This window comes from Trichosurus vulpecula, chromosome 3 (assembly GCF_011100635.1).
Source record: "Trichosurus vulpecula isolate mTriVul1 chromosome 3, mTriVul1.pri, whole genome shotgun sequence".
Taxonomy (NCBI): domain Eukaryota; kingdom Metazoa; phylum Chordata; class Mammalia; order Diprotodontia; family Phalangeridae; genus Trichosurus; species Trichosurus vulpecula.
In genome coordinates, this window is record NC_050575.1 from 218,481,789 (window position 1) to 218,498,078 (window position 16,290).

The 16,290-nt window shown below is 38.9% G+C and overlaps 1 protein-coding gene across 2 annotated transcripts in view; it reads left to right on the top strand.

The window, feature by feature from the left end:
* Positions 1-16,290, top strand: part of TTC27 (tetratricopeptide repeat domain 27) — a 240,078-nt gene that overhangs the window by 146,090 nt on the left and 77,698 nt on the right. For both annotated transcript variants that reach the window (XM_036752705.1, XM_036752706.1), the window contains exon 13: positions 11,309-11,536. In XM_036752705.1, coding sequence (XP_036608600.1) covers positions 11,309-11,536 — 228 coding nt within the window. The remainder of the gene's footprint in view (positions 1-11,308; positions 11,537-16,290) is intronic.

Consider the following 16,290-nt stretch of genomic DNA (forward strand, 5'->3'; position numbering starts at 1 on the left):
TAGGATCTAATTGCCCTACTCTTTCCTTAGGGAAGGGTTTTACTATATTCTGGTATCTTTCTTTCCTTTTCTCTGTCCTCCCTCCCCAGTTGCTTTTTAAAATGTTGAAAACCATTCTGTAAAATGTAAATTATGTTAATGTATATGAAATGCATGTATTTTATGAACGTGTGGTTATTTGTAGTTAATCATTAAATGTTTATTAAATGACTGTAATATGCCAGGATTTGTGCTAAGGGCTAGGGATACAAAGAAAGGCAAAAGACAATCTCTGTCCTCGAGGACCTCACAGCAGAGTGGGAGAGGTAACGGGTAAACAAGTATGTGCAAACAATCTATATACCGGACAGATAAGAAATAGTCAACAGAATGAAGGCACTAGTATTAAGAGGAATTGGGAAAGGCTTCCCTAGAGAATGTAGATTTTTAGCTGGGAATTAAAGACTGGGAAGATATCTAGTGAAAATGCCTAGAATTGGGATATAAAGTGTCTTGTGGGAGGAATGATCAAGAAGCCAGTGTCACTAGATTGCAGAGAGGGAGAGAAGGAAAGGGAGAGACAGAGAAACAGAGAGAGAGATAGAGAGAGGGAGACAAAGGGAGTATGCAGGGGTTGTGAGGGGGTTGAGGGGTAAGAAGATTGGAGAGGTCACAATAGGTCAGATTATGAAGGATTTTGAATGCCAAACAGAATTTTATATTTGATCCTAGAGAAAATAGGGAGCCATTGGAGTTAACTGAGTAGAGGGTTAATATGGCCAGATCTGAGCTTTAGGAAGATCATTTTGACAGCTAAGTGGAAGATGGCCTGTAGTGGGGAAAGATTTGAGGTAGAGAGACCGACCACCAGGCTACTATGATAGTCCAGGCCTAAGGTTACATGGGTCTGCACCAGAGTGATAGCAGTATCAGAGGAGAGAAGAGCGTGTATGTGAGAGAAGTTATGAAAGTAAAGTGTACATGCCTTGGCAGCAGATTGGATATGGGCATGAGAGAGAATAAGGAATTTTGAGCATGACTGAATGGAAGGATGGCGGTACCCTCAACAATAATAGGAAAGTTAGGAGGAATGGGTTTGTGGGGAAAGATAATTAGTTCAGTTTTGGACATGTTGAGTTTAAGATGTCTGTGGGACATCCATTTGGAGCCACTGGAGATGAGAGACTAGAGATCAGCAGAGTAAAGTTTAGGGCAGGATAGATTTGAGAAGCATCAGCATAGCGTTGATAATTGAAACAGTGGGAGCAGATGAGATCACCAAGTGAAATAACATAGAGTGAGAAGAGAAGAGGGACCAGGCCCAAGCCCTAGGGACACCCATGATTAGTGGGCATGACTTGAATGAAGATTGAGAAAAGGAGATTAAGGAGTGTCCAGACAGGTAAATAGTGTCACAAAACATAGAAGACAGTATCAAGGAGAAGAGAATAATAAACAGTGTCAAAGGCTGCAGTAAGGTCAAGAAGGATGAGGATTGAAAAATGCTGTGAGATTTGGCAATTAAAAGGATATTGGTAATTTTAGAAAGAATAATTTTGGTTGTATGATGAGGTTAGAAACCAGACTGTAGAAAGTTAAGAAGACAGTGAGAGGAAAGGAAGTGGAGGCACTTATTAGAGATGACTTCTGAAGGAATTTAGCCATAAAAGAGTATAGAAATACAGGACAATAGCTAGGGATGGAGGACTCAGACGAGGGTTTTTTAAGGATGAGGGAAACATGGGAATGTTTGTAGGCAGTAGGGAAGCAGCCAATAGACACGGAGAGATGGGAGATTAGTGAGATAGGGATGGTAGAGGGGGCAATCTTTTGGAGAAGATGGGATAGAATGGGATCACTTGTAGATGTAGATCAGTTTGCCTTGCAAGGAGAACCCTCCTGTGAGATGGAGTGAAGGTGCAAATGTGGCAGAAGCCATCTTCTGTGATGAAGATGTGAAATGAGAAACAAGGAAGAAAAGGGAGCTGTCTATGAATGATCTTAATTTTTTTCAATGAAATATGAGGAAAGGTCAGTTGCGAGGGTGAGGTTTGCTATGACTTATTATTAAGCATCTTTTGTGAATTACAACAAAACATCAGAGATGATTTAGATCCTATGTATTTCAAAACTTATCAAACACAAATACTTATATCACCAATTTTTATTATATTGCATTTGCAGAGAAGTTTACATGTGGGCTGAAGTTTTTTCTTAGGAAAATATAGGAACTCAGCTGGTCATTTCATTGGTACAGGGAACCTCAGGGTGAGAAACCTTCCTGTGCCAATGTTGGTCTGCAGCTACGCTGCAATTTATAGTTTGAGAGAATTGCCTGGAACAGTCAGGTTAAGTGACTTGCCCAAAGCCACACAACCAGTATATGTCAAGAAGTGGAATCCAAATTTTTAAAAAATAAATTTATTTATTTTTAGTTTTCAACATTCACTTCCATAAGATTTTAAGTTTTGAGTTTTCTTCCCCCACTTTCTCCTTCCCCCTCCCCAAGATGGCATGCAATCTGATAGAGGCTCTACTTATACATTCATGTTAAACATATTTTCACATTAGTCACATTTCACATTAAAGAAGAATTAGAACTAATGGGAGGAACCATGAGAAAAAAGAAACAAAACAAACCAACAAAAGAAAGGAGAGCAAATAGTATCCTTCCATCTGCATTCAGACTCCAAAGTTCTTTCTCTGGATGTGGATGGCATTTTCCATCGTGAGTTTTTGGAGTTGTCTTGGATACTTGCATTGCTAAGAAGAGCTAAGTCTGTCAACGTCAGTCATCGTACAATGTGGTTGTTATAGAATCCAAATCTTGTTGACTTCAATGATGGCTTTCTATCTGCTATGCAATATTGCCTCTCCCCGAAGAGGCTAGCAAATATTTTTTTCCTAAAATAGCACCTTCTTACAATTGAACTAATCTCAACCATTTTGATTTAATTCAGGGTTTTGTGAAGTTTCAGTCCTAGTTAATGGCATAATATTCTTTTAAATAGAAGATTCAGAAAAACACAAGTTTTGTGATCTAGAAGCATGTGTGAGTACCCACCCACTTTTGAGATTTTCTCCACTTTTTTTAGTCAGACATGGACATCATAAGGGGGCCATCACATGTTTGAATATAGACTGATAAAGTAGGTGTCAGAACTGTTTCTCATTTGCCAGCAGTATTTCCTTGAACTCATTTGACTCACAAAACTCCGTTTTCCTCTCTTTTGTAGAGTCAATTTGGCCCAAGTCTGAAGGGCAAGTGCTTGTTGTCATTTTTGACTTAGGGGAAGATTCTTGCTGTAAGTGCTGTTTACCAACAATTTAATGATAAGGGGAGAAACATCTTTCTAGCCCTTGTTGCACTCATACTGACAGAGAAGGCAACACATTAGAGATTGTGATATTCTCTCCCTTCAGATCTCATCTCTCCCGAATGAATGAAAAAGGAGAGCAACCAGATTTAAGTATCTAGGGCTGTAAGGGCTGAAAGCATTGGGGGATTCTTCTTTCTCGTAGTGGTCACTGCTTAATTGTTTTTAAAACATGAATTAAATCAGTAAATTTAAACTGTGTTTCCTTCAAATGGGAGAAATGGGCCAAATATGGAAAATACTATATTACTTTATAATGCAAAAACAGGAGGTGATTAGCTGATCAAATGAACAGCCTGCCCAAAGCTACATTTCTAATTATTCTAATATATTTTGGACTTGGAATATTTGTGTTGGCGGTTTGTCCTCCTAAAACCAGGCCAGAGCAAACTCCTATAAGGCACCTAAATGTAGAATGCTGTGAGTGGACAGTTTGCTTACTGGGACAAAGATTAGTGCTAGGAACTACCACACAAAAAGAGCTGTGATTGGGAGTGACTTTGTGGGGTGAGGTGAAGGGGCCTGTGTGTCTTGTACTTTTCACCTCCCAGTTCTTGCTCATACAGCAAGAATTCAGTCCAGGAAGAGCTTGCCTCTTTCTTTCCAAAGATGAAAGGATTGTGTCTGGCAGCTGTTAGAAGAGAGAGCTGTTCTCTCACTGCATGGAGTCTTTCCAAGATTTTTAGCCTCATCGGAGTATCCCTAATTGAGTGACTTGCTGGGAGGATGTGTGTCCTGCCTCTCTGTTTATGTTAGGGACATCAACATGTGGCCTCTAGTGTTTCCTCTTCTCTGTCTATATCAACAAACAAGGGGACACCCATGTGTTTCCCTCTCATTATTTAGGTCATAGAGATCTGACACTGGGGCATCAGTTAGTGATTCCCCCTATCAGAAGTTGACAGCAGTATAGCAAGCCCCTTGTACTGTCCAGCTGTACAGTACCATTGAGTGGTCAGTCCATGACCATATCTCTTAGAAATAGCAGTTGCCAAAGATAGAACCCTCCACTCCTAAACTAGCTACAAACTATGCTGTTTTTGTCTAAAATACTCTTCTAAGAAAGCAGTTTTCTACAATACACTCTGCTTCAAAGGTTTTAGTGGCAGACTGGGCCTTAGCGTTCACAGTCCAGTTTCTTTTCATTCATCAAGCTATTATTGTCATCTGTGTGCAAGGCACTATACTAGATGGGGATGCAATGACTTTAGTCTTTTTTTGAAACTGTCCTTACCCTCAAGGAACTTACATTTCACTGCAGGGAAAGAAGATATATACAGATAAGTCAAGACAAAATATCTACAAAGCAACATAAAGGGGACATGGGGAGGCTACTGACACCTAGAGAGATCAGGTGTGGTTTCTTGTAGGAGGTGGCACTTGAGCTAAACTTTAAAGGGGCCTACCTAGGGCTTTGGAGCAGCCGGGGTGAAGAGTGAGTGCCTTCTAGGCATGGGGAATGGCCAGTGCATAAGCACAGTGACTGGAGATGGAATGCTTGAGTGAATAATCTTCAAGTAGACTGATATGTCTCAGTCTGAAAGAGGGTAATGTTCAATAAGCATGAAAAGATAGTCTAGAACCAGACTGTGAAGAGCTTTAAATGCTAGTAATGTGTGTTTTTATTTTATTCTAGAGTTACTAGGTCACTCTAAAGTGTCTCAAGCAGAGCTGTCCTTTAGGAAAGTCAGTTTGAGAGCTGGATGGAGGATGGATTGGAAAGGGGCAGGATTAGGGGCAGGGAGACCAATGAGGTGGATATGGCAGTATTGAGTAAGAACTTGAGACCCAGAGGTGTTAAATGATTGGCCAAAGTCATGGAGGTGGTCAGTGACAGTTTCAGGTTCTGAGGTGGTGTGCTTCCCTCTTCCTCCATTTAACTCATGAGGTCTAGTCAAAATGCTAGTGTTAGATATATCACAGATTTAGATCTGGAAAGGACTTCAGAGGTGATCTTTCATTTTAGAGAGGAGAAAAGTGAGCCCCAAGGAAGAGAGTGCCTAATGTCACACAGGTAGCAAGCAGCAGAGTTAGGTATTGAATCCAGGTCCTGGAACTCCAGAACTAGTGATCTTTCCATTGAACCCCTCCGCCTTCAGATTAAGAGAGGTCCCATATCGGCTCAAGCAGCTACTGTTATGGAATGGAAAGAACATTGGGCTTGTAGTCAAAAGATGTGAGTTCAAATGCTGGTTCTCCCACTTCTCGTTTATGTGAATCACATCACTCCAGGGCCTCAGTTTCTTCTACTGTAAACAAGGGAAGAAAGACTAGATGACCTCTAAGGTCCTTTGTTGCTCTGAAAGTTATGATTCTCTGTTCTGTGTTTCAAGTTCCCATCATTCAGACTGCGAACTTAATCTCTACCCTCTCCCTGACGTTCTGAGGCCGTAGAAGTGGTCAGAAAGTTCTGTCCCTATAAGCAGAAATAATTCACAATCGGGTGTGTTAGGGAACGTTCGAGCCGTTACACCCAGAGAAGGTAATGTTCATAGGTATCCACTATCCTTGTACCTTCTGATCTTAATGTTTGACTGTTTCTCTTTAAATACAGCCCATGGCTGGGTACTCTTTCAGTTACAAAAACCCCTCAATTCCTCATTTCTTACAAAGACTATTGAGCCTCCTTACCCTCCAATCATTAATGTGATCCTAACCTTTCTGGCACTTTACCATAAGCCTCTTTCTCCAGTAGTGCTCATCGTGACCAGAATGGTTAACAAACTATAGGCTCAGGGACACACTTTCTTTGCTCATTAGAATAGCCTAGGGAAATAACTGTTTATCTTTCTTTCCTAATTTCACCTTCAAGTCATGTGTCTAATTCTGCATCAATCAAAATATCATCCCCTGACACAGCTCTAGCTCTGTGTTCTAGCTGTGAGGAGAGCTTTGTTTTCACCTAGAAAGCCTTAAGAAGATCAGACAACACCAACTGTTCTTTGCTTCCTTTGGCATCGACTCTGTGGGCCAATCATTTTTACAAAAGAGCCCTTTCCATCTGGCCAGCAGATTCTATTTCCTTCTGTTAAAAGGAACCAGGCTTCCCCCTCTTCCCTAAAGTTATGACCTATTGGTTTGGGGGCAGGGCAGTTTTAGCTATAGTTCTGAAAGACTTTCTTCTACCTTAGAGATCTGTAAGGCATCTGTCTCCTCCTTCACACTCAATTGTATTCAAAAACAAAAGTAACCCTAAAACCACCATTGCTTAAACTTAGCCTCCTTTAAAAAACAAAACTTTATCGCTATGTATGCATCATTCATTTTAAGATATTCTCCACTGCCTCTCTCTCTCCCGTGTTCTCAGTGAATTTCTGCTTGTGTAACAAGGAAAAACAGTTAAGCAAAACTGACGTAGGTACCTCATCTGACAGCCTAATGCAACATTCTGTGCCCATAGTCTTCCACCTCTTCAAGTAAAGGACCTAGGTGCATTTTGGACCTAACTTCTTGCCAAGAATATCAGTTCATTGTTGTGGTCCTACAGTAGATAGTCCTAATCTTGACCTATCTCTGGTCATCCAGCTACATTGTCACCTTTTCATGACAATTGATAAAGACAATAAAATTTTTGTTTTTTTTGAGAAATTCTAGTTAGTTACCAAGTTTTTTTCCCCCTGAAGAAACTGTTGAGTCCATCCCACCTTCTTGAGAAAAAATCTCAGCCAAGTCATTCTCTCACATTTTGGTTGCCTCTTTGGTCCTCAGGCAAGATCAGAAAGTTTGGAGTGGTCTCCTGCTGCTGATTTTCTGTCCTAATAGAATAAGGGAGTTCAGGGATCTCATTCCTTCCAGATGATGATAGGTCTTTGAAGAAATTAGAGTTGTAATTTGATGCTTCTTTGTTGTATGGATGTAAACCTGGGTTCCTGAATTATGTACCAGTGGAGCAGAAGTTCCACTCCTGTCAAGCAGTGTGGTGAAATGCAATGAATTCTGCATCTGGAGTCAGAAGTCTTGGGTTCAAAGCTTGTTACTATCTGTGTTACCTTGAACAAGTTACTTTATCTCTCTGGGCTTTAGTTCTTCATCTGTTCTGTGAGGAGATGACCTCTCAAGTCTCTTCCACAGTTCTAAATGAATGATTTTGTCATTCTAAGCTAGAAAATCTGGCAATGGACCATGTGGTTATCATCAGAAGACCAGCCTAGTTAAGTACAAAGAAGCTCATTACCAAAAGTTTTGCTACCACTGATGAATTTTTTACTCGGCTTGTTTTTTATTCAGTATTTATTGATACCTTATGTTTTTACATCACGTTCATTTTAAAATACGCCCCTTCCCTACCCACTGAAACTTCCCTTGTCACCAAGAATAAAAAAATAAGGAAAAAAGCAGTTCAGCAAAACTAGCCAACACATCAGTGGAGTCTGACAGTATATGCAGATATACCAACCTGTAGAAACTCACCTCTGCAAAGAAAGGAGGTCCATTGTCTTTTTTTCTTCTCTGAGTCTAAGCTTCATAGCAAACTTATGAAATGAAGCAGCATTGTTTTTTGTTGGTGGAGGAAGTAACCACACTAATGAAATCACAGATCTTGCCAAGTACTGAATGAAATTCTCTTAGTCGTATCTCATTTAGTCCAACTCCTGTGTATTTTCCACTGGTGTGTGTAGGCCCTCCTTGAGGCTTTTAATGTACTTAATTTTATATTGAGATCCATCATCAGTGTTTACCCATCTCCCTAAAAGTGAACTAAGAACAAAAATTAGAGTCATGGGACAAGTTGCAACAAATACATTGCAAAAACTGTCCATTTTGGGGCAGTGGCAGCACTTCTGGAGTTTTAAAAATCTAATAAATTTTCTGCAGATGTGTTCCAGAAATTTTGCAGGCAGTTCTTTATTACATTTTTTTGCATATTTTGGTCAGTTTTTTACCTTATTGAATAGAGTTTTACCTGAATAACCTCTTGCATGCTCAAAAATTTTGCTTTTCTATTTGCTCATTGCTCATGTATCAGCCTACAGTTAGGAATGATATATCTTTTTCATGCCCTGAAAATTTCCTGCTACCCACACGTGAGACTCGGCAGAAGCTCAGCATAGCCCTTTATAGTGCCTTTACTGTGCCATAGTGCAGTCAGCCAATGCAAAAGGAACATTTTTGGGTAACATTTCTAATAGGGGAAAAACACTGTGCTATGAAAGATGTGCTCTTTGAAGACCACTGATTGAAAATGAATGTATAAGTAGAGAGAAGAGGGCCTTTTGGAAAGGAGGTGGCATAGACTGAGGAGTGAAATGTGACTAGGGAATAGAGGAAACATATTGCATGTGAATTCTGCCCTTGGGAAAGATCATTGTTTTGGCAAGAGGGAGAGGTGTCAGTATTTCAAGGAGAAACAAATTAATTTATCCAACACATAAATTTGGGCCTAGGAACATTGAAAAAAAAATTAAAAATAGAACATTTTACCCTAAAGAGGGGCCTTGTGTTTTTTTGCCTCTCTGCCAGTCACCTCCCCCCCCCCAAAAAAAAAAAAGCTCAACATTCTTAACACCCCACAGTTTGTCTGGCAGAGAGTGAAATACCTGGAATCAGCATTGGTTAATAGCATACAGCTGCATAACATCAATACTCCTCACCTTTCCATGTGACTCATTCCTCCTCCTCCCTTACCACCATCAAAGTAAAATAGTCAAGAAGAGAATGGAGGTTGCTCTGTGAGATAATTTGAAACCACCCAAATTTCCTAAATTAATTTTTGGCATGTCAGTGTTCTTTTTCTATGAATAAAGTGTAGGCCTTTGGAGGGACAGATACTGTGTGCTCAAATTCTGCAGGTACTCACATGGTAACCAGCCTAGCTTTGAAATGGTGATGACCCTTGCTCTTAGAAAGCCAGAAACACAAACTTACAAAAACATATAAATGACAAAATATACAGTACTATTCCAACTGTGCTTTGGGGCACTTTGTTTAGAGGTCCACATCCCTGTGAAATACTTAGGACCATGCTCAGAGTTAAAATGACTCCTGGTTTGGCCCTGGCCACTGTGAGGCGCTAGGGTTGTGTTGCCCATTTGTGGGTAAGTGGTTTTCAAAGAGGAGGGTATTGTGGATTCTAGGGGAGAAGTGCATTGGGGCAGATGATATGGACAAAATTAGTTTGGGACGTGAGTTGGCTCTAAGTTAGTGACATGTGAAAACTTTCTTGGGCAAGTTAATTTTAAAAATCTGTATCTAAACCTGTGATTACATTTTGGCCTTTGGTTCTCAAAGTGAGTGGAGCCAAGTGGGACAAGAGCTAGGAAGGCTTCATAGATAAGATCAAATTTAATACAAGTTTGGAAGAGGAGGCAATTGTTTTGTGGAAAGGCTTTTTAGGGCTGACAGTATTATTTTGTCTGATTTCATACACACACACACATATATACACACATATATATGTATATACATATACATCCACACACATATATTTTCTAGCATTCTCGAGTTTTTAAAATAATGCTTTTCATTGACAGTAAATAAAACTGATTTGAAAGGGTTGCCCTGGCCTGTAGTCCCAGTAGGCAGTAGACAGCTAAAGCCCATAATGGTGGCAACAGGAGTTAGGAAAGTGAGGAGTCAGAAGTGTGAAGTATAGTATGACTTAACATAGCACAACATAACATCACAACTTATACCACCACACACAAAGATGCACAACACAATAAGACATAATAAAGATGGATCTCTCTTTAGTATTCTTTGTGTTTTCTTACAAGCTATCCTCACGTACTTGAAACGAAATTACTCCTTCTCTTTGCCCCTCTGAATCCTTATCTTCTTTCAAGGCTTGTCTCAGGTGCCTCCTGCTCCCATGAAGACTTTTCTGCTAGCCTCAGTTTTTAGTATTTGGACCCTCCTTCAATTATTCTATGTTTGCTTATGCGTATTTATGCCAATAGAATATTAGCTCCTTGAGGGGTAAAGAGTGATTCATTGTTGTCATTATGCTTTGCATATAGTAGGTGCTTAATAAATGCTTGTTGAATAAAATTCCTTTTGAGGTGATTTGTATATTGTGTGTATGTGTATATAAAATACATTTCATATAAAATATATAATACACAATAAATGCATAGATATTAAATATAGAAAATATATAAATACATTATAGCACAAATTATATATAAATATATATAATACATTTAAACTAGTATTATCATTCCTGTACCTTTACTGGAAGAGTTCAGGCAGAGGCTGGAGGACCATGTGGTGGTGGGGAAAATGATTTAGAGGAAAATCCTGTTCAGCTGGAACATATATATGTTGGAATATAACAACAGGAACAGAAACGATAATAACTAGCATATGTGCCAGGTACTATGCTAAGAGTTTTACATATATATTATCTCATTTGAGCTTCACATCCACCTTGCAAGATAGGTGTTATTATTATCCCCATTTTACAGTTGAGGAAACTGAGGCAAACAGCAGTTAAGTGATATGCCTAAGATCACGTAGCTATTGTCTGAGGCTAGATTTGAACTCTTGTCTTTCTGATTCCAGGCCCAGCATCTTATCTTCTGTACCACTTCCCTGCCTTGTATGTAGACTTTGAGATCCCCACCTATGCTGAGATTTTGTGATTCCCTCCGTGATAGGTCAGCGATAATGTATATATTTCACACATCTTTCTTCACAGTCTGGGTGTGAAGTTGCCTGTCTGGTGTTACAACTTATGGTCAAAGCAGGCACATAACTCTCAAACAATGGAGTTGACTTATTTCTTCTTTCTCCCTTAATCGTAAGTATTCTTGGAAGGGTAGTTCTTTTCTGGTGTTCATCTCTAATTCAGTCTGTGTCCAAGATGTTTTATTCAGTTGGATAGGTATTCCTAAGAAACCAATAAAAGTTTGGAAACATGTGGGATTACTCTGTGATTGAGTAATGTATTGCATGCTTTAGATTGGCCGTTGGCTTTCTTTATTAAGCAATTGAATTATTTCTGTTATTATCAGGCAGAAGAAATCTTAAGACAAGAATTAGAGAAGAAAGAAACACCATCTTTATATTGTTTGCTTGGAGATGTGCTTCGAGATCACCATTACTATGACAAGGCCTGGGAGCTGTCCAGTCATCGAAGTGCTCGTGCCCAGCGTTCCAAGGGGCTCCTTCATCTTCGCAACAAAGAGTTTAAAGAATGTGTGGAGTGCTTTGAACGTTCTGTGAAGATTAATCCCATGCAGGTCAGGAAACAAATAGACTCTCACCTGCTTTGTTGGTGGGATTATGCTCATTCCTGTCTCCCCCCGCTCCTGCCCCATTTACTCTTAGTGAATCAGTACCATTTTTCCCTCCTAAATGACTAAAGTGTCTTTAAGATAATGGTACACAGACCTTTTCCCTTCTCTTTTAGCATAAATAGTGCAGAGATAATATGGGTTTCCTCTGTGTACTACAAATTGCTCCGTTTCCCACATCATTGCTTCTCTCTGAACCTCATTCATCCCATCCCAGGATTCAGCTGAAAGAATTCACTTTGAGGTGTGGTATAGAGGGTGGAATGACTTTTTAAAGCAAAGATTTTTAGAAGAATGAGAATCATGAACAAGAAGCAAAGACACAATTGGCTCTGCAAGTAATTGCTGCAGTTGCTAACTGGTGTTAAAGATAAAAATGTACATTTTACTGGAAAAAGATCTACAAAGATGACTAAATGCAAAATATGTACAAAGTGAGCACAAAGCGATGACAGGCATGTTGTCTGGAACAGAGAGGAAAGAGCATTGAAGAAGCCCTGAGACTACGAGTGAGAAAAATAACATAAAAACCAGAGGTTTTTGTAACAGAACTTAGTGACAGTTGAATGTAGCACCAAGGATATCTGATTCATAATAAGAGTTTGTTTTATTCATATCATGTTTTAACTTTTATATCTTTTGTTAATAAATGAAAAAGTAGGTAGAAAAGGAACAAAGAAACAATCTTGTGCCCATAAAGAATTACAGAGGAGATGGAAATGGAGTGTTTACCACATTATCATAGATTTGGGGTGTTTTCCAATAATTTCCAATCATGATTTTTTTTAATGAGGGTGTTTTTTTCTATAAGTTTTGGGAAGAAGAGAGAAAGAAAAAAAAGCCCCCCCCCCTTTTTTTTAGTAAGTGGGAAAGTTTAGTATGTATATGGGCTGAGGAGAGTAGAAAAGATGGCAAATAAAGTTTGGCCAAAGCAGAGGCTTTATAGAAAGTAGGAGTGAAATTAGAGAAAAAGCAGGAAATAATGGTTGTGAACAGAGAGTGAGTTGCTGTAAAGTGCCAAATTAAAGATGTTTGGATTTTATTCTGTAGGTAATCATGAAACAAGTTAGGTTTGAGAAAGTAGAGAGGCAGTATGTGCAAAGAGGTGTTTTAGGACCAGTAATCTGGCTCTCAGTTTGACTTGCTTAGAGAGACTTAGAGCACGAAGAGACTGGAAAGAAAAGATAGCTAGTTAGGAGGTAGTTGTCATAAAATAATCCAGTCAATATATGAAAGGTTAAGGCTAGTGCTAGCAGGATTGGAAAGGAAAGTACAAATGTGAGAGATGTTATGGTGGAGTAATATAATTAGGAACTAATTATTCCAGGGAAACAAAAGGAATGATAATTGTTAAAAACCAGACACAATGTAAGCAGATGTTTTAGAAGGTTTTCCCGCATCACCACATGTGAATCCAATTCAGGCAGGCTCTAAGTCATGTCAGAGTAGACAGTTCAGAGGATGTATGGTACTAACACAAGACAAAGATGGAAATACACTTTTGATCCAAATCTAAACTCCCTAGAGAAGAAAGGTTAGTATAGACCATGGAGTTTTTAAAAAATTCTTTTTCAAATCTTAGCAAAGAGAAAGTAAGAGAAATTGAAAGCAAAATAGAAAAATCTATCTTTCAGTGGATACACTATTGTCAATTTCAGGTATTTCCAATTCACTTGGTACCATGCTATGCTCTTTTGAAAACAAAATTAGGGCAGAATGAAGTGCTATTTGAATAATTTATGTGGTCTTAACCTCTTGTTTGTTCGTGTTAGTGTTAAGTAACATGCATTAATATGGATACAGTGTTTTTCCTATTCATTTATATTCAAATGATATTTAGAGTCCCTGTTCATATTACTTCCTGATAGCTAAAAGGTTCCTACCTCACAAAAGATCAAAATAAACATATTTAGATACATTGCAAATGTTTGTAGCAACATTTACTAATTGTGTAAGTTGCATATATTTCCCCTCTGAAGTTTGAGAGCCATAAAACATATCTGATTCTTACACTTTCATACTGGAAATTCCACTTTTTTTTACCCATCAGTTTTCATTCTTTTGTATTTTCTCCCAGTCCACAAATTGTAACTTCTGAAGCCACTACTGCCAAAGTTACTGAAGTTTCCATCCTCAGTTTTTTGTAATTGGCGTGAAGAAACACATTAGAGAAGGTGTTTGGGAAGTTACTATGAATTTTTTCCATACCAGTAGCCATTGGACCTATGTTATCTATATCTCGCTCTGTGCAAATATTCCTTAAACCTAAATGCTGATATGTTCTCAGCAAAGTGGGTACTTTTTCCAGTGATATAGATCATAAAGTATCTATGGCCACTATGAATCCCTCGCAGAAGGAATCCTCCATTGAGGATCTACATTATGGGGGCACAGTGCAGTTCTTGGTATGCCCCTCTGTTATTACTTGCTTGTGCTCCACAATCTGCCTTCTTTTCCAATTATACGTTTCTTGGACATCTTTCATGCCAGTTCTTGTCCTCAAGCCATGTGTGCAGCATCCTGCATATGCCCTCAGTGTGTCCCCATTGTCCTTTGTGTCACCCCTAATAATTCTCATTCTTTTGAGATAGTCGTGTTCTATGAATTGTAGCTCTGCAGTCTCACCAGAAGAATACTGATGTGAAAAAGATGGTTTGTCTGTTTTGTTTTTTTTTAAACATATTGCAGCTTGGAGTCATTGAAAACATTGCACAGTTTCTCAGATGCAGTCCAAGTCTTCTTCTTGCTGTTTGACTCTGGACTCAGCTCATTGTCTACCTTGAATCCTTCCAAGACAGATACACTGATGCACTAACTCAATGAGTGGCCAGTCCAGCTCCCTGTTATAGTCTGGATGGATTCTTTTTCCATTTTTTTTCTGTATAGATTATTGTCAATCTCTTTTGAGTGGCTCCAAGATCATAGTTTTAGAGCTGGAAGGGACCTCAGTGATAATCCAGTCCAGTTGCTTCTTATCACAGGCGATAGTGTGGTGGTGGCACCAAGCATCAGAATACTACAGAATACCTTACCCCCACCCCAAGAGATCCACGCCATGATGCAGTACCTCTGTATTGGGAGCCAGAAGACCTAGGTTTGTATTTCAGCGCTGCCGTATGCTACCTGTGTGGCCTTGGGCAAATCGCTTCACTGCTCTGGGACTCAGTTTTCCCATCTGTAACATGTGAGGGCTTGACTAGGTTTTCTCCGAGTTCTGATTGTATACTTCCTCTTCCCTTGGGATTTTGCAGAGTACATCTTTTGTGTTGGTGGTATGTAGTCTGATTAACATGTAGTCTTCCTGTTCTATGCTTTGCTTAATATTGAGAATCAGAGGGTTGCTGAACAAAATTTTCTGTCTATATCAATCAGGGAATCTCATGAGTTTGACATAGACATGGAAGACCCATTGAACAAGGAGAGTCTCTGAACTTGCATTTTGCTGAGTCAAGTGCTTGAAAAAATCAGTAAATAATAAGCCCCAGTAAAAGGTTATGTTCCCTATACCCTTCAGTAAGTTGCTCTAAGGCTTTCAGTTGTGTATTTGTGAAGATAAAGACACTTTTAGAAAATTGTGCATGAAAATTTGCTTATTCTCTTCTATTTTCTTCAAAGATATTTTTTAATGCAAGTGTAGATTACTTTCATAAAGAGTTTTTAGAGATTGGGATATAAATGTGGAATGGTTGTTACTGATGTCTATTGGATCACCATTTTTTGCAATACAAGTTGTGACTTTTCTCAATTTTTTTCATATCTTCTCCCATTTCAGTATCTGGGAAATCCATCCTTCATTGCTTTAAAAACCCAGAGTATGGATTTTTTTTTTTACCATGTCCAGATCTGGTCCAGATTTGTGTGCTTGTATAAGGGGCAAGAGGAATGATAGCACCTTGCTCACATCTTATGACCCCTTGGGCACTGAGTCTAAATGTAGAGGCCTCATAGGGACTGTCTTTTGCTTTTCTTTGTATCCTTAGCATAGTGCCTAGCATCTAGTAGGCACTTAATAAGTGTTTATTGCCTGCCTGATGGATGAGAATAAGTCACTATAGAAACACCTGCAGGTGTTCTATTTTTCATCCATTTGTTCTCCCAGTTTCATCTATAAATACGCTTGGGATAGTCTGACTTACTTGAATCTCAGGCTAAACTTTCTACAGACTTCTTTTCTCCTCTAGCATTCTTTGTGCTTTTATAAGGCAGTACTGATCATAATTTTCCATACTTCTTCTCTGTGAAGTTTTATAAATTAGTTTATATTTTTAATGTGTGTGTTCTGGGACTGCCATGTTTTCCAAAGAGTTCAAATGTTTGTTGGTCAGTGCAGTTTCTGAAATCTTCTGGACTGCTGTCTGAAAGGATGATTCCTTTGCATATTTAAACTTCTGTTGGAAAGTATGATAATTAAAGTCATTTTTTTCTTTTACCCATTTTCCATTCTTCAGTAGTTTGTTTGAGTAGGCCAGTTGGGTTTTAGCTGTTGTAATTGCATGCAATGCTGTCGTCTCATATTTCTTTCCTCTAGTTTGGTGTTGATTTTGACCATTGCTCAAACTTGTTCATGGTTTGACTGTCCACTGATAGCTGAGCCAGAAACAACTTCTATATTGGTAACCATTCATTTTCTGTCTTTTAAAATATACTCAGGTTCATTTTGTGATGTTTTTCAGGGCCTGTAATGTCTAGGGCATTCTGAC